At 35.6% G+C, this 18890-nt stretch overlaps 1 protein-coding gene across 4 annotated transcripts in view; it reads left to right on the top strand.

Annotated features, from left to right (window-relative positions):
* Positions 1-18890, top strand: part of PREX2 (phosphatidylinositol-3,4,5-trisphosphate dependent Rac exchange factor 2) — a 169624-nt gene that overhangs the window by 93537 nt on the left and 57197 nt on the right. For all 4 annotated transcript variants that reach the window (XM_014255924.2, XM_014255930.2, XM_005517107.3 and 1 more), the window contains 8 exons: positions 571-732; positions 4377-4599; positions 4944-5151; positions 10080-10259; positions 13026-13120; positions 15076-15158; positions 15490-15580; positions 16821-16949. In XM_014255924.2, coding sequence (XP_014111399.1) covers positions 571-732; positions 4377-4599; positions 4944-5151; positions 10080-10259; positions 13026-13120; positions 15076-15158; positions 15490-15580; positions 16821-16949 — 1171 coding nt within the window. The remainder of the gene's footprint in view (positions 1-570; positions 733-4376; positions 4600-4943; positions 5152-10079; positions 10260-13025; positions 13121-15075; positions 15159-15489; positions 15581-16820; positions 16950-18890) is intronic.

Below are 18890 nucleotides of genomic sequence, written 5' to 3'. Positions count from 1 at the left end.
ATATCTATAAAGGCTATAAATTACCCTCATCTCTTCAACATGCCTTTTACTTAGTTTTCTCTTACCATTATAGCAAGGCTTCAGTCTTTGCTGGGCAGTACAGTTTATTCTGTGTCCTGTTTCCTGGCCTTTTATGCAGAATATACAAGAGGACAGAACTCGGTTTTCTTTTATGCTTTTTCAATGTGTTAGTATTCTGCCAAACCAAAGGTTTTCTAGAAGTAATGAATGAATTAATTCAGCAGCTTTGCATAATATGTGCTGATCAAGTAAATACAGCAGATAATGTATTTCAGAGGAGGCATAGTGGTTACATTAGTAGGAAATTAGTAGTAAATCCATTATCACACAATGTCATGAGAAGCCAAGCAAAAATACTTATGGGTATAACTTAGCAGGGAATAGATTTAAGCAAACCTCTTTGCCTCCCAAGCTTCATTCATTGCTGTTGTGCACCATTTGCTGTAATGTTATCAGGCTTTTCAGCTTTAGTTATAAGAGATTATTAGTAAGGGGTAATTTTAGTCAACTTCATTTCATAACATACTTCTCTTGTTTTTATTATCTTAGATTCTTGAAGCACTGGCAAAAAGCGATGAACATTTTGTGCAGAATTGCAACAGCCTCAACTCCTTAAATGACGTGATCCCCACTGAACTTCAAAGTAAATTCAGTGTCATTTGCAGTGAGAAAATTGAGCATATCTACAGAAGAATCTCTAGTTATAAAAAGGTATGACCTGCATGTACTGAGCTTGATTATATTTGTCTTTTAAGGGGAAAACAGGGCAGTGACAAAAATGTGGCTTAAAGTTTAGCTATTTTGAAGCATGAATGCCTTAATTGAATAATTACATCAATTTTTTTCAAGCCATTCTCTTTTTTATCCCTCTTTTAGACATTGGGTAGTTTGTATTCTTTCTTGTTTGCTGTGTTCAGTTGTGGACACAATCAACTGCATATTTCTGCAAAAGGGCCATTATTCTTGTAACTGCCTTAAATCAATACTCTAGTGAATTTGCAGATGTTAGCCAAAAGTGTAGCAATAACAGAACTGTTTTTTTTTCCTTTCTAGTGCAACTTGAATACCAAATTTTAACCCTTGTATTCAACTTTTAGGGCCTAGCATAACCGTGAATAGTAATTTAAATTATTTATTTATTATTTAAATTATTAGCTTCACTTGGTTTAATAAAACATAATAGCATGGAAAAATGGAGAAGCTGCTGATTTTCATATGCTTAAGATCTAAATTAATGATATGTGAATGAATAAATAGCCCAGACTATGATCTCTAGTCAGTGCATTTCTTTATAGTTGTTTAACCAAGCAAGGTGTAAATGAATCAACTGTTTGCCATTTTGCTAATGCAAACTCGTTTTCTCATCCAGATTCCTAGTTCCTCTCCCATGCCACCTAATTGTGGGGAGTGAATTACTTTGAAGTAGGCTCAAAATGGCTCAAAAAAAGTGGATCTGACCTGTCTTACCTCATTTGGGGGTCTGAGTTGTGACATTTACAAACTGGTCTGTTCAGAGAGTTTATAAGTAAAAAGTTGGGGAAAAAAAAAAGCAAAGGAAAAGGAAAGTGATTACAGAAGCTTCACACATGTGCAGAAGCTGCATTTGAAAGAGTAGATAATGATTTTTAAGTTTTTAAAAGGTAAGTAGGGAGAGCTGTTAGGAATACCAGTAGCTTCTGTAGTCAGTAGGATGAAGACAAAAAACAACTTGTCAGATTTTTCCAGGTGCTCTCTAAAAAGAGATGGAATAAACTGAGTTGTATCAATGGATACATCAAAAGAATCCTGACATTGCTTTAGCAAACATCTGATCTGTCCATTGTTTGCCTGAATTATAAACCTCCATGTTTTCAATTTGGTTAAAATTCAAAATATCATTTTTAAAAACAAAATTAATTAGTTTTCATATTAATAATGACAGTTCAAGTAACAAGCAGGTGATTTATATGTTTTCTGTAGCTGAAAAATTTGACTATGATAGACAGCCTCTACAGAGGAGGCCAAGTCAGTAAATCAAATTTTGTTGTGTTTGCTGGATGTAAAACAAACAGCCTCAGGGAAGTTTTCATAGTTCTTACACTGTCTAGAAGCAGATATTCCTGATACAGACTACACTTTAAATTTCATCTGCTCAAAAATCAGTAGTTTCACAGTTATCGCTTTTAATGACAATTAGTAATGCAGTGGATTTCAGGAATAGATGTGTCATTTTCTTGGCAAGGTAAAGGTAACCATAGTTACAGGAGACTTTCGGAGTGCCTGAGCCCAGCTTGGCTCCTGGTTTTTACTGTGAAAGTTTCAATTCTATAAATACAAGTCTTGTAGATTTCTGCAGTTCCTACTATTATCATTATCAGAACATTTTGCTCTTAATAGACCTTGATTCCAGTGCCATGAATCCCAGATGTTTCTCAACACATATATGAAAAGAATTTTGGTCCTGACTTCTGACCTGATTAAATCATAGCCAGCATTTGGTCTCTCTGGAGCAGGATGTGTGGGAGATTGAGATGTGAAATATGTACTACTTGCAGAAACATTTTTATCATTGAATGTCCTTAGTACCCTTCTTAACAATTTGTACATTCTTCAGCCTTTGAACAACTCCATAATTGGATTTATTGTAACCCTCCAGATCTTGTTGTGATCTAAAGATTTAAATGTAATTATCCCAACAAGTGTTCATCAGACTTAAGTAATATGACATCAAAATAAACAGAAATTTAAGTCCCAGTACAGAAACATCTTACTCTGCAAAAGGGATGTGTCTTAATTCAATTGAAGTGTTAGTAAATAGTTGACTGATTCAAATTTTTACTGACATTTATTAGTGAAGAAGCTTTGCAAGTTTACTTTGAAAATATTCTTATGCATGAGCTGTGGTTCATAGCTGAAGTAGGTCTGTGTAATATTTTGACTGGAGAGATATTGTGATTAAAACACTGATTAGATCTTGCCAGAAAAAACCTCTTCCCTAACTACAAACTGCCCTGGAAACGACACATATTGACAAAAATCCTACTTGCAACTGACAAAACTCTTTTCCAGTTGAAGAGCTTATTCGCATGACTTGGTTCTGAAATAGATGAAATAGATGTTGCTGAGTGTCCAGTCTTCAGCATTTTGGGTTGACATCTTTTCATCTTAAAAATCAAGTAGCTCTGAGCCTATTCAAGACTCCACACAAAATTTAGAATGCTAGAGTCAAGGAGATGTGGCTAAGCGCTGTACTAGAATTAGACATTAGAAAACATTCCTCATTGCTGAGCTGAGATATAGTGGGGAGAAGAGGTGCTGGGCTAGGAAAGTCTGTAAAATTAGGAGTTTTCAGTTTTTATGTACTAGTGCTCATCAGCTTCCTAATGTCACTCAGACATTGTCCAACTAACCCTGCTTAAGCAGGACCACCTAGAGATGGTTGCCCAGGACCATCTTTGAGGAGGGAAGATCTGACCTCTCTTCCCTGAACTTCTCTGAGCAACTTGTGCCAGTGCTTGTTCACCCTCACAGTGCAAAAGTGTTTCCTGATATTCAGAGGAAACTCCTGTGTTTAAGTTTGGGCTCATTGCCTCTGGTCCTGGCACTGGACAGCACTGGAAAGAGCCAGACTTTGTCCTCTTTGCACCATTCCTTCAGGTATTCATATACATTGATGTGTTTCTCCCTGAGCTTTCTCTTCTCCAGGTTGAAAAGTCCCAGCTCTCAGCCTTTCCTCACAGGAGAGATGCTCCAGTCCCTGAATCATTTTGCTGGGCTCACCTCCAATATGCCCATATCTATTTCAGTGAAGCCCAGATTTGGACCCAGGACTCGAGGGGAGGCCTCACCAGTGCTGAGAAGAACAGGATCACCTCCCTCCAACCCCTGGCAATGTTTCTCCTAATGCAGGAGGATAAGATATTATTAAATTGGACCTCCTCCTTCCTGAATATGAAATACAGAATTCATACCTTCTGATTTTGTCTTCATTATAACTTCAGATAGAAATTTAATGACTTTTTGAAAATACTGGCTTGAAAACATTGGCAGGTGTTTATAAATGTCACGAGCAGTACAGCAGTTCCAGATTTGCTCCCCAGAAAGACACTTAATTTTTTATTATGTTCCATGGGAAATAAATTCTATTTCTCTTTTACAAAGCTATTTATTTCTTAAAATATCATTTTCTTCAGAAAAACAAGCCCTTTAAAATGTAAAATGAAAAATATTTTTCTTTCCCTTTTAGAGAAAGATGGCAATTACAAAGTTGAGACACCTTAAGTCAAGGATGACTAAAATATTTTAAGCTTTTATTTTCTAGTTAGATACACAAGAAGAGCCAATAATCTAAATTTGATTTTCTTTCTTACTTCTAGTTTTCAAGAGTATTAAAAAACAGAGCTTGGCCTACCTTCAAACAAGCTAAGTCAAAGATTTCACCACTTCACAGCAGTGATTTCTGTCCAACCAATTGCCATATCAATGTGATGGAAGTCTCTTACCCTAAGACCTCAACTTCCCTTGGTAGTGCCTTTGGTGTACAGTTAGACAGCAGAAAACATTCTTCCCATGAAAAGGAAAATAAAAACAGTGATCAAGGTAAGTCAATTGAGCTTGAAAGAGCTACTTCCAGTGCTTCTGATACAGTATTAAAAGGTAATCAGTTTAGGTTTATAGTCCAAATATTAAAATTAAGGACAAGCCTTTCTGAAATTACCCTGCTTTTGAGTCTTAGTTTTATTTTAAAGCATCATAACGGGTGGTCATAATTTCACAATAACTTTTTGCTAAATAGCTTGACTTTGAAATGCAAATAAAATGCAAAATTAAATAAGTACATGAATTTTTAAACAGAAAAATATTTCAGTGTGTGTTAGTTTTACTAACTTCAAAACATATGTTGAAAAAAAGATGATGATGAAATCCCTTTGGATTATTCTCAGGTAAACTGAATCCCATGATTTATGTCCAACATACCATTACTACTATGGCTGCCCCTTCAGGACAATCTCTTGGGCAGCAAGAGGGCCATGGTCTGAGGTACCTCTTGAAAGAAGAAGACTTAGAAACACAAGATGTCTATCAAAAATTGCTGTTCAAATTACAAGCTGCACTGAAAGAGGTGGAAACATGTGTCTGCCAAATAGATGAGTAAGTAAATGTTACCATCTGGACTTGCCTTTAATTTTTCTGTTGAAGATAATGATAAATTGGGGCTATGTTTTTGTGTAGTATAGGAATCAATGCTGACTTCAGATAGAATTGAAATAAAGAATTTAAGTGCAGGTAATGCTGTATTTTGGTCTTTTTGCAGCATGCCTTATTATTTTCCCCACAGTCTGTAGTTTTTTCCCAGTTTTTAGTTTTTCTTTAGAATGTGGCAAAGTTAATTTGAAGTGGGGAAAATATGAGGCACACAATGTCACCTACAATTTCACTAAGTATGGAAACAAAGGGCAGAGGTATAAAGACAGCTTTTATTGAACTCTTCAGGTATTGCTGAGTAGTCCCACAGATGAATTTTTGAGGAAGGCATTACTCATCTATAGGGAGAGCATTAATTTAGACATTTTCCAAAACCAAGTTAACTTTAAGGAAGAGCTGTGGATTTAGGGAGAGACACCTTTAAGTGATTAGGAGAATCACTGACTCCTGAATGTGGGAGACTGAGTCTCATCACAGGACAAGGATTTATAACTTGCTTTTTCATTTGCTAAGGAAGTGGGTTGACTTCTGGGCTATTTACTGTCTTGGGATAAGGATGAAGAAGGGTAAGATGTATTTAAGTTTTGAAAGATCCCATATGCAATGCAAATGTCAGAAATTAATTTTGAAAATGAAAACAGCAAAAATTTTTGAATTTAAAAGGCAATCTGTCACGATCTCCAGTTTAGAGAAGTGGTGTATCATTGTTTCTCCTGTTATCTTGAACATTGTAGACTGATTTGTCCTTTCATGTGTACTTAAGAATTTGATTTCTTATTTTTACTGTTCTCGTAGTAATTGTAATAGTTATGTAGTAATAAGGAGTTGCAATGTATCACATACTGCAACTTGGAATGAAGGCAAGACTTGACTCAGTATTTTTAAGAAAATGTTATTTTCTGTGCCTTTACATAGTTCTGATAATTATTGTGCTGAAGATTGAATCAATTAATTTAATCCATTATAATTTCAGTGCTTGGGTATACTTAGAAACAACTGTCTTTAAAGCCTGTGTTGTCTCTCTTCCTTGTGGAAGTCAGAAAATTATATATGGAATTTTAGTCAATATTTCAGGAAGTTCCAGTTGCCAGTATGCCACACCTTTCCTTTCCACTCCCTTGAGCTTGTGATGCAAAAGCACAGGAAATTCTGAGCCTTTCTTTTGTATGAATATATATATATAAATATACACACTCACAGAAAAACTGTGTGTGCAGGAATATATGTATGTCTATACATATATTCATTTTAAGAGCCATGCAGTTTTGACAGTAAACACAAGGGTTCACTTTTTTAATTCCTAAATTTCCTGTACACTGACCTTGTAGCTGATCTTGTATAAGGTGCACAGAGGTATGTAGCAAATTTTACCTTTGGCTGATTGGAAGACTGAGGCTTTTCATGCTTTATTCCTCATGGACATTGAGTGGACTGCCAGTGAGTAATTACTGTAGAGGAAAGCAGTTCTATAGAGGAAACAGGATAGCCAAGAGACCTACTTAAAAGTGCTGAACAGGGAAGAGTGAGCAGTTCAGAAGTACCTGGTATATTAGAAAATAGTTGCAGATACTAATTAACTCTTGAGATTTAGGGCTTAAGAAACAAAAGATAGAGTGACACAACAATCTGACAATTGTGCTTGAATTAGAAATTTTTGTACTTCAACAGCTGGGAGGAAATGCTTGAACATACTAATTTTTTGTTTTTATAAAGACAGTAGAATTTATTTTTTCTGCTGTGGCATAGTAGCAGTAAAATTGATGTCATTCTTTACTGAATTGCTTATTATTCTAAACAATATTTTAATATTGTTTAATATTTTAATATTCTCAGGACAGACAATATGAGCATATTATCTGTCACAATTTTTAATTTATGTTGATATTGTGTGACAGTAAAATTCAACAACTGAATACTGTTTGGTACCCTTTATACCTACTGCTGAAAAACTTGCTCATTCATATTGCTAGAGGTCTCTGGGTTGAGGTCAGTATTGGTCTATGTTTCAGCTCACAAAATCTTGGGGCAGTGTCATCTGCTCAGCCTCTTCTGTCTGTTAGTGAATTGAAAAATGAATGTTTCATCTGAAGAGCAGGTCTGTGAGAGCCTATGGATTATGGCAAGGGAACATTTAAGAGAAGATTTTGTACTTCTAGTATTGTCTGCATAAGAGTTTATGTGATGGTTTGCTGATGAGGTTTGGTTGGATAAGGGATGTAATTCTGACAGAGAGAGAGAAAAATACACACAGAATATGTATCCCCTTTCCACAGCCTCTCAAGGCTCCACTGTGCTCACACTCAAATAGTTTAATAGTATCCCAATGGTTCTTTAGTGATGCTGCAGATACCCCATGTTGCTGCTAGGTGTTACACAGAAATAAGTAATTTTTGAAATTGTTTTCTATATGGTTCTACTGTGTTCTTGGTTCTCATGCACTCAGTGCTCTCTCACGATCCCAGCTGTTTTTTGGAAAGATATCCTTCATATACAAGAGGCTTGAACATTTCTCAAGCCTCTGTGGAGTGAGGAAGAGACAGAGAAGGTCAGAGGTTGAAGGAGGTTTTTTGTTACTGCCAATTTTAGTTCTTTGACTAACCATAGCAGGTTTTCTTTGTCGTAGTTGTGTTGACTTGAGTTGCCCATAGGAATAATTCCACAGGTGAGGATTTTTTTTTTTAAGATTTAAATTTCTCTGTTTCATTGAAATATACTTCAGAGAGACTCTCCAGCTGTTAGTCACTATTCACACATGTGTTTCCCCTTTGAGAGCTAGATGTCTAAGGTAATTTTGTTTGGGATAGGCCCGTTTCTAGAGAAAATGTGTTGTGCCTGTGTTGTGTTTAAGAAGAAAAATAAAAGTAAATTTAAGCACGATTACTGGGGCGGGGATGTATCCAGGCTTTTATTTTAAACTCCCTGGACTGAGTTTTTAAGAGCACATCAGTGACCTCAGTACCTACTTGCTCCAGAACTTGGTAATCCAAGGTTCTATCTTTCATTCACAGTAGTTCAGCAGAAAAATTTTCCTTAGAAAAAGAGCCTGCCTGCTGAGAGAAATGGAAAAGCCCCCTTAGGAAAAGATCCAGCTACCTTAATCAGTCTTTTACTGAGGTCTTGGCAGCAGTGACTAAACAGTCACATAAAAGAAGGGGATAAAGAATAAAAGAAGTCTGTCTGTGTCTTGACAAATAATTACTCAGGGGAAGATACTTTCAGGAGCTGAAATTGCAGTTCATTATGCTTGTTTCTTACTCTTGATTATTTTCTTGCAACAACAAACTCCCCAAGAAGTTACTAGAATGAACTTTTATTTTTAAGTGGATGGGAGTGGGAACACAAGAACAAGCAAAAGTATAGATTCATCTTTGTCCTCATCTCATCTTTCAGAAGGCAGAACTATATGGTCTTTTTGGAACCGATCTTTTGGTTTAAGAGCAGTATTAGAATGATCTGCCATGAATTTGCCTAATCATTTTTTGAACCCCTTACATATTTCTTACTAAGAAAATAAGATTTATAGACATGAAAAAAGGTTTCTTAGGGTTTCTTCTTCAATAACACATTATTATAGGACAAGCTCAAAAACACACAATCTCTAGCATGAGATCAACAGTTGAACACTGATGTAAAATATGGGCCCCATCTCTCTTCCTGTATTCATGGAATTATGCTTGCCAGTTACTGGAAAGAACTGAGTTGTGATTTCCTACTAATACAAAGTGTTAAGGCATCACGTAGCCCAAAAGACATCTGTCTAGTGGAGGGGTGAGTTTAAATTCTAGTGAAATTATACCTTTAGTATCATTTTTCTGTATTCCAGTTGCAGTTCAGATCAGTACCTTTAACTATATGTGGGATAAAATCTATCTGTCTATTCCCATCAGTAGCAAGAATTTTGTGTAAGAAGATCTAACATATGTTTGAATCCTGCCATGTACTTGGTAGGAAGTTTGCCAGTTGACCATTCTTATAGCTCCTTCAATAAAAAACCCTGCTACTATTTCTAAGTAATTCAAGGGGGAAAAGAAGTTTAGTTCAGTCTCCTCTGATTTCAGGTAGTTAGCAAGAAATTTTTGCAAGAAAAATGCTGCTTTTGAAGTCCAAATATTAATTTGAAAATGTGATTTTAATGGAGTGTTTGGGAAATAGGAATTAAAGGACAATTGCCTATTTTTGCTGTTCTGATCTTGAAAGTAAATTAGAGCAGCTCAGTATGAATTAATCATCCAAGAACATGAATTTTTCACTGCCAGTATTTCTGCATGTTCTAAAAGTAGCAATCTGCACTGTTCTCTCTTCTTGGCTGGATGTCACTTTTGTGCTCGTCAGAGACGCTTGTATGTTAATCATCAGTTTTACTAGTGACAATGGCTTAGACACTTTGAATGTCAGTAAGTACACAGAGATGTTAATAAAGATCTTTAAAATGCCCTAGTAGAATAATTTGTGATGCACACTGGCATGTCTTGTACAGTAGTAATTGGGAAAATACATACTTTTCACAGACATACAGTTTATTCAGTTTGTTTTCTTGATTTGTGCTAAGAAGTGCAGGATTCATATTTAAAAATAGTTATGTTAATATGCAGTTTGACCCCAAGTGTCCAAGAATGTGCTGTATTTCTTCTCCAGCTGGAATCATTACTTTCACACATGATTAAGAATTTGGTAAGGTTAATGCATTTCACTGCTGGACTTTTTAACAACAGAATTTGTCACTTCATTCCCTTGTTTCAAATAGATATTTACTGAATTAAGATATTCCCTTCACATATTATAGAATAATAGTTGGAGGATGGTGATGAGAAATGTTATACTGTTGCTAGCTCACATTAATTTGCCTTTTTTTTTTTTGTGTGTGTGTTTCACAGCCTTCTTTCTTCAATAACATATTCTCCCAAATCAGAACGTAAAACGCCTGAACCTTTAATACCAGCAGACAGCGACAATGAAAAGGGTGAAAGGAACGGGAAGAAAGTCTGTTTCAGTGTAACAGGGGATGAACAAGAAGATTCTGGTCATGATACCATCAGTAACAGGGATTCTTACAGGTAACTTTATTAATAGTATTTTTATTTTTCAACTGAATCAAGTACGGAAATCTGTAAAGTATCAAGTGGTTATGAAGACCATTGGAATATGATTCTGACATTACTAATGGAGGAGTGACTAGCCTCAAGATGTGTAAAATAAAGTTTTATGAGTACAGATTAGTTATTAGGTCTTAGTTTCCCAAATCTGGATAGGATATCACAACCAGAGATGTAAAACTTTAGATTACCTGTCTTATAAAAAACAGAAATAACTTGTTATTATGTCTCCAACAACAAACCAAATATCTACCATGGAAAGCAGGGTGATACAGCCATCATTCTTCCTGAACTAAAGAAAAATATACTGTTTATCAACATATATTTCTCACCTTTCACTCTAAATACTGTAGCATCAACTCACCTCTAGAATTTGTAATGCATCACGTTTCCTGTGGATGAGAATTCAAAGAGTTTGGAAAGGAAGGAGTAATTATAGCAAGTATAGTTCTTATATAGATTATACTATCTTGCTTAGAGAGAATTGGTTAACTACATGATATTAAAACTAAATTTAAATTTTAGCTGCAAGTAAAATGAATGTTCATTATTTGTTCAGTATCATTGTTCATTATTGTGTTCAGAAATTAGAAGCTCAGTAGGTTCATCATTTTTCTGCTGAACCTTGTGTTGCTGAGATCTCTTTCTAAGCTATATTTGATTTCTGCAGCCTGGTAGATATGAACCCTTCATCAGAATAGAAAGAGAACCATACAGATAGAAATGCAGAAACTATTTGCACAGATTAAGTTTGTCTTGTTCTTAACATGGTGAATGAACACACAGGCAAAGTTCTTGGTCCAACAGAAGAGCATTTAGAGTTTCCTGCATGTTTGTGATGTGCCAAACCGACTGTTCATGAGCTGCTCCTGTGAGGTGTGCTTGGTTCTGTTGGGAGGTTTCCCAGCTGGCACAGGATTTGTGTGTGGAGAAAGAAGGTGTGACCCAGGACATGGGCATCTCTTCGTTCAAAACATTTTCTTTTTTCTGATTCCTGTCCTTTATAGTTCATTCTGACTCTGTAGGAATAATAAAACCTAGGGTTCCACATACAGAATAATCATAAAATTTGTGCATTAAGGACATGTGTTGGAGTGAGATTGGAATGGTTTTTTCTCTGCTTAAATAATTGTATTAGTCAATACTTGAAATCTCCAGCTCTCATAATGCCACAGTGGTTATTACTGGAACTGTTTGGCTAATTTCAGCCATTATAATGCTCTCATTTTGTGTAGGGTCTCCTTCTAAACCTTACAATACAACACGAAAATCATGCAGAATGATACAGCAAATGCATCTAATCTGTTTCTCATTTTCCTGTGTTTTATTTTCTCATACTTTGCACAACCCAGTTTTAATTAACCTTCATCTCCCCTTTGGAGACTTTAATAAGTGAGTAGAGTTAGTAAGAAAACATTTCTTAATATCCAGCCAGAAATTTTTAATACTCCTTGGGACTGTTCACCCGCTATTAGGAACATGTTGTTACTGATGTCTTTTCATCTACTTAATGGTTGTGATTGTAATTACATCATATTGCTTCATTTAAAAGTTTAACTCATTCATTTACCTCGTTGACTACAGGTCCAAAACATGGATGTTAGCCAGGAAATATAAGTCGCTCTGCCTAAATTAGTGAAAAGTCACTTCTGTATCTACACAAATAAAGAAAACAAATATGGAGCACACACATAAACAGCAGTGCTATTTTAAGAATGGATATGTTAATCTTGGTGAATGGGTACATCCAAATCATAAGATACATATCATTATGTATAAACATCCCTTAGGTACACTTTTACATTATCTTACATTCACTTGGGTTTTTAAGACTCCCTCTGCTGGATAATTACTTAAGCATTTCCTGCATTGAAACAAAATTATTTTCATATGGCTAAATAACACTGAAAACTTTGAATTCAAATGTATCTTCATAGGATTTTTAATACAAATGTCTGTATTTTACTCTGGTTTTGCTGCAGAAGTAGGTACTTCTCTGTGTGTTTTCTGTGCAGAAAAAATTGTGTTTGAGAGAAAAGAGCAGAAAAAATTTACAAATTTAAATCACCAAATCTCCCTATCTGACCAATGTGGATGAAATTTTGTATGCATAGAAGTTTTGACTGAAGCCGAAGATGCAAATGTCTATACATGTCTAAACAAAAAGGAACAGCTGGAAGAGATGGGATCATGAACTGTTTTGACTGACATGGAAAATAGTTTGTAGTTTGAATTTTGGTGCTACTCAAATGAATCAAATCTCCTGTAAACCCTCAGTGAGACTCTGTTGTGCAAGTTGTAAAAACTCAGTGTTTGTATTAGCTATGAATCAGGACAAAATGTGAAGTAACTAAAATATCTGAGGTCACAGATTCAAAAACTGCCACTCATGCAAGAAAAGTTGGTTGTTTTGCATTCAATTATTATTGAATGTATTATTATTCTGTATTACTATTCTGCAAGTACTTGTTCACGGGTAAGGGGAAGGAAGATAATTGAAGCATCTATTTTGGGAATCCGGTCTTTTGAGTCCTACCAGGACTGCAAATTAAACGAAAGCCTAAGCAAAGGGATGTATATTATTATGTATAAAGAATTACACAGGCCTTCTCATCATCAAATTTAGGATGGGAAAAGGGAAATAATTTCCATAACTTTTTTTACAGAGCCTATGTTAAAGGACATAGCTTTATTTCTTTTTTTTTTGTTTTGTGTTTAATTTTCAAGTGACTGCAACAGCAATAGGAACTCCATTGCCTCTTTCACCAGCATTTGTAGCAGCCAGTGCAGTTCTTATTTTCACAGTGATGAAATGGATTCAGGTATGTTTAGAAAAGTGATCTATGAATCTGTCTTTGTTTCTTTGATTTGATTTTATTATTTTAATTTGCCTGGCAGTTTTATTGTTTTTATTTTAATAATTACATCCTTCTTAGTAATAGAAGTGCATAATTTTGCTTCTGCCTAGCTAGTGCTGCACTTAGGAATCCTTCTGTAAAAGACAGTCAGCATTCCATTATCTCTGTGAATAGACTGTATTAGAGCTCCTGGAATCACTGCTTTTCATGTCTTTCATGTCTTGACATTGCATTGTGTTGCACAGAGTTAGGAGCATTTTAGGTAAGTGTAGAATGCTGTCCTAGCCAGTGTCAGCACCTAGACAGCAGGAAATGGCTGTGTGCTCTTGTAGGAAGGAATGTGAGATCACATGGAAGGACATTCTTGTTTATGCCATGACAAATTGGATTTAAGTAATTGCAGCTGCTAATAGGAATGGGAATTTAACTGCATGGAGAAGGAGGTCATATACTCAGGGACTAATAATAAAAAAATATTTGCTCTAAGCTGGGAATTTATCATGTGGGAATGATTTAGGGAAAGAAAAAACTGAGCATATTAGTTGAATGTGGCCCACCAGTGAGGCCTGGCCATAGCGAAGGCAAACTTTTATTGCTCATTGTACCAGGAGAGATATTTTCAGTTGGAACAGGAAAGTATTAAGACATTATGTAAGGTGTCTGAGATACCTTGTGAATAATGCAGAGTAATGGGAATAAGACAGAATTTCATTTCCAGAAATGATACATACTTACACAGCTAAGCTAATACAGAGTAAAGGATGAAGCACATAATGAATTGTTAATAAAAAAGGAGACCCAGGGTCTGTATCTTCAGCTTCTACATAAAAATGAGCTGATACACTGTTGTGCAGCATCAAGCTGAAGTACCAACCGAGGTGCCTAAAAGGACATGTCTTTGCTAGCCAAGCACAGATACAGCTCTTTAGGTGACAAATATTGCTGCTCAGTGAAACTCACACTCTCTGCTGACTTAATTTTCAGCTGGTTCCAAAGTTAACCTGGCTAACTCCAGATCAGAGCTCTTGGGCACCATGCTGTGTTGCCATTAAAATCCTGTGAAGAGGTATAATGGTTGTAAGGACGTCTAAATGAGCTAAAAAAATCAAGGAAAGAAAAGTGCTGTTAAAGTGTTTCAGTGACATAAGAAAAATGAGTCTAGATTAACCTTGAATAAATTTGGATCATACATTATCGAGTGGCTACTTCTTGTCTGTCACCAACATCAAGGAGGAAAGCCAGTTTTAAGCTCAATTTTTAACATTTTTTGAAAGAGTTTGAGGTGTATCACCTGTTGTCTGAAACAGCAAGTGACAAGGCAGTAACCTAAGAGTCCTCCTCCTTTGCACTTTATTCACTTTTCATGTAGTATGTGCTGCTAAAAGCTTCATATCAAATACAGGATTTGGGTGCTGTATTTTTGCTGAATTACTAAAATCTCAGAACCGTTTTGTTAGTAAGAACATTAGGACTGTGAATTATCTGTAGAGTCCTTAAGAAAACTTTGCACTGAATGAGTTTCAGTGACTTTGTGGTCTGCTGCATTGGGGTCACACTTGGCCATTTAGCCTGGAGTTTGGTATGTTCTCCAGAAGAGAAGAATTGTGTATTCTGGTCGCAGAATGGCTGAGGTTTCAAGGGACCTTTTGGGATGATCTTGTCTAGTCCTCCCCTCAAGTAGGCTCATCTAAAGCATCTTCCAGAACCATGACCAGTTGGGTTTTGAATATGAATTTCTTTAAGAGATATTTCTGTATTACTGAGTAAGTAATAAATGCAAATTATGTAGGGAAAACTGTTACCATAGTCCTGACAGTGTAAACATCAGTCTGTGTGCAAAGCAGATTATCTAAGTTGCAAAGGTTTTGGAAAACATGCTGAAGCTTCTAAACAGTTTCTCATTTTAAAATATTTTTCAGGTGATGAGCTTCCCATAAGCGTTCGAATCTCCCATGATAAACAGGACAAGCTCCATAGCTGCTTGGAGCATCTTTTTGGTCAAGTATGAGATTATTTTTCTTGGCTTTGACACTGATGTCTGTGCTTGAGCTAAGATGTCTTTAGAAAATACCTCTTTTTAATTTTGCTTCCCACTGTTTACTGGGCTGGTATGTATTTACTCATTTTCCCTCAGTTTTCTGTAAATAGTCCAAAACTGCAAATTAAACAGCTCCTTAAATTTAGTCTAACATTTTCTAGTTTGTTACTTTAACTAGAGCCATTAGGTAAGAAAGAATCCAAAGTTGCTCGTCAGTAGTCCACATTTCTTACAGAAAATATTTGTAATTGTTGCTGTAAAAAACATCTTTCTCACAGAACCTTGATCCCAACAGGTCGATTCAATTGTCAATCTTTTGAAAGGACCAGCTGTGATGAGGGCCTTTGAGCAGACAAAATACTTTACACCAGGTCGAGGCCTCCAAGGTAACATTTAATTCCAGCTATTGAGAATGAAAAGGCAGCTTGAAGGGTACATGGAAATGGCTGCTCACTCCTTGAGCTGCTGTTAAAGAACTGATTTTGCTTAATCTTGGTATAATCTGCAATAACTGATTGTTGAAGTTCATGTTAAATAGATCCTAATTCTTAGCTGCAAACTGTCTCCTTAAATTTTATTGCATAGTGTAGGAAAAAATTGCAAAATCAACTAAATTTTAGATTCTGAACTGACGTATTCATGAGATTTTTGAAGCAAGAAGCAGTTTTTTATATTGCAGGTGTTTTAATACATTTTTGTCACAACTACTGAAGTCATTCCTGATCTTTTTTATTACTAACGCCAGATTTTTAAAATTTTATTTTTGTGGTTATATTATGTTTGAAGTGGATTTATAAATAAGTTGTGATTTATACTCACAGCGATATTTATGCCAAATATATACAAATATATTTATACAAATATATAACTGATTGCTTAAAAAGAAATACCCTGTATGTAAATTCCACTACCACTTGTATGGTTGCTTAAGTCGAAGGGTAAAAATAAGCATCTGGTGGAAGTCATAAGTGATGAAAAACAGAAAGGACTTCTTTCAGTAGACTGAGTTTTAAAAAAAAAGAAAGAAGTTCAATGTGAAACAGATAGTTTTATTAATATCAATATTAAGATGTATTGACCCTACACATCTTTTAGCAAAGAATATTGGTTTTAGGTCATCAGAGTGTGTTTTTTACCCTGTTTACAAGGTTTTACAAAGCCTGAATTGCTACCTGCTAAATGAATTTGCTCAAAAAGAGTACATAACTTCCTTTTTACTTTTTTCTTATGTTTTATTTTTTTGTTATTTGTTTGTTTGGGTTTTTGTTTTTTTGTTTTGTTTTGAGTTTTCTGTTTAGTTTTTTTTTCAGTAAGTTATTTTGGTATAAATTTAATTTTCTGATTGAAACCATTTTGCCTCTAAAAGTTCCAGGGTCCTACTTACCACGCACCTTCTGTGTTATGCACCTGCTTCAGAAAGAATCATTTTTGGGGATGCTGCTCACTCTCTCCTTAGACTTAAGCAGGGAGCTTAGATGACTGTTAGACCTGTCACCATAGCTTCAACTAGAGTTGAATAAGTTGCCAACTCCTTGAACAATGCAAACATTTAAGAAAAAAACAATGTCTTACTGTGACTTGCTCAGGAGGCTTAAGCAGAAAAATACTATTTTTGTCCTTGCTTAGAGTTTCAGCAAGAAATGGAACCAAAGCTCAACTGTCCAAAGAGGCTACGACTCCACATCAAGCAAGACCCTTGGAACCTCCCCAGCAGTGTCCGGAGTCTTGCCCAGAATATCAGAAAATTTGTAGAAGGTTAGTGTAAAAACAACACCATCATAAATAAGCACTTCATTAATAATACAGAGAGAAGGGAAGGGAAAGGAAGGGAAGGGGAGAGATACACAGCTGCTTCCTGCTGCTTCTAGGCAAGGTTTGTGGAACACAGTGTAGTCTATAGAGAGGTTGTACTCTCAATAACAGGGTTAGTGGAGTTTATCTCAGCTGTCTTGTACTTAACCTGTTGGCTTTAGATGCTGAAGAGAAAATAGTCTTTTGAAGAGAAAATAGTCTTCCGACAAGTGAAAACAAAGGAACCATATGTTGAATGTGGTAGGTTTTTCAGTTGCTACTGAAGTCCAGTGGACTTAACTGATTTGTCACAAAACTTCATGGGACTGATACACCAAAATGAGGTTTTTATTGAAATTTAGCTATTTTTCCCCCCTGTTGAACTGGAAAGATGAAGACCCCACAGATTTTGTCCTGTACCTTGGTCTTTGTGCTTTGCTGGAGTTGTTCTCTCTCTTTCTGTTACAAAGCCGTGGTTTTCATTTAATCCATCCCAACTGATGCTATCCCTCCACTGCTCCTCTGCCTCCCTTCCAGTGCTGTATAGAAGTTACCAAGTACTTTGCTCCGCTTCACAACCAAGTGACAGTGTGAGCTGAGGTTTTAGACTTTCTCCCCTGTCTTTATACGAAAGTAACTGGCCTTTTCCCTCCAGAGTATCTTGCCTGTAAGTCCTGCTTTGTATCCTGTGCTGCTTGATAAATAAACAGAAATAAAGAGTAAGATTATTTTTATAAAAATGCCTGTGCTAGGATTCTGTGTGGGAACAAAAGCTTAGGACTAGCTTTAAATTATTTTTGTGTGTGTGTTTAGCTTCTTCTGCTTGTGGGCTAGTTGCTATAGTGTCCCTTAAAGAATCGGTTAAATATCAGACCAATGGGAAAGAACTTTGTGATAAGTTTTATTATTATAAAATTTCAAAAACCAGCCAGCCAAGTCAAACAAAATCTTCCCTCTCTGACTTGGCATTTCTGATTTGAGATACATCATATTTTCAGACCCTGGGTTAGGAAATTATAAAAACAACCACAGAAATGTCTCCTTTTTGGAGCTAATCACAGTGGGTTGGCTCTCCAATACTAAGAATATTTCTTTTAGTTTAATGGTGGCTGTCACTGAGTGAATAATTAATAAATTGTTTTGAATCACTTTTTTTTCTACAGGTCCTTCTTCAGCTTAAATTTTCTGTAGAAATATTCCTGTAGAAAAGCTAAGTAAGATTTTTGATCAAAAGAAGAGGTGTTCTAGAGCAAGCCAGATTTCTAGCCAGCTAGTCATTTAATTACATGAGGAAGTGCAGTTGTTTTTCTAGCAGCATAATTTTAAGTTTAAACAGGAAATATGATGCAACTGAGAAAGTTTGTATATATTTTAAATTAGGAGTGAGGTGTGACAGAGCCTTTCAGTTATTGAAGGCAGAAAAAAATGTGTGTCAATTTAAATTATAAACCATGCAGAGCAAAATCTATCATTTTGAAATATTTTCAGGTGTGAAAAACAAAATAAAGCTAAAATCTTGCCTTTCCTGGCAAAGATCAGAATAGCAGATTAATGTGGGGTTTTTAAAATAAAGTACAAAAGAATATTTAAAAATAAAAGAAACTGAACGCATCTTGCATTGCAAATCAGAATTTAAGAGAAACTGCTAGGGAATTATTCTTTTCCATAAACATGTATCAAGAGGGAGTGAGAACTTCCATATCATTTGGTATTTGTTGAAAAGCAAATGATTGACATCCAAGGTTCACTTATAACCCCAGGTAAGTAGAAAATAATCTAAAAACGCTCTTTTGCCTGTGGGTATATTTTGAAGCACAGTAGACTTATAGAAGTGATAAAAGCGAGTTGCAGTGTCCTGTGATTTCCCCATAAGCAGGAAATCATTATTTATAGATACTTCAAATT

Source organism: Pseudopodoces humilis, chromosome 1, assembly GCF_049639895.1.
Source record: "Pseudopodoces humilis isolate 2021_Gansu_Grassland_sample_001 chromosome 1, ASM4963989v1, whole genome shotgun sequence".
Lineage (NCBI taxonomy): Eukaryota > Metazoa > Chordata > Aves > Passeriformes > Paridae > Pseudopodoces > Pseudopodoces humilis.
The sequence above is the reverse complement of the archived record's forward strand: the minus strand, read 5'-3'. Positions and strand labels throughout refer to the sequence as shown.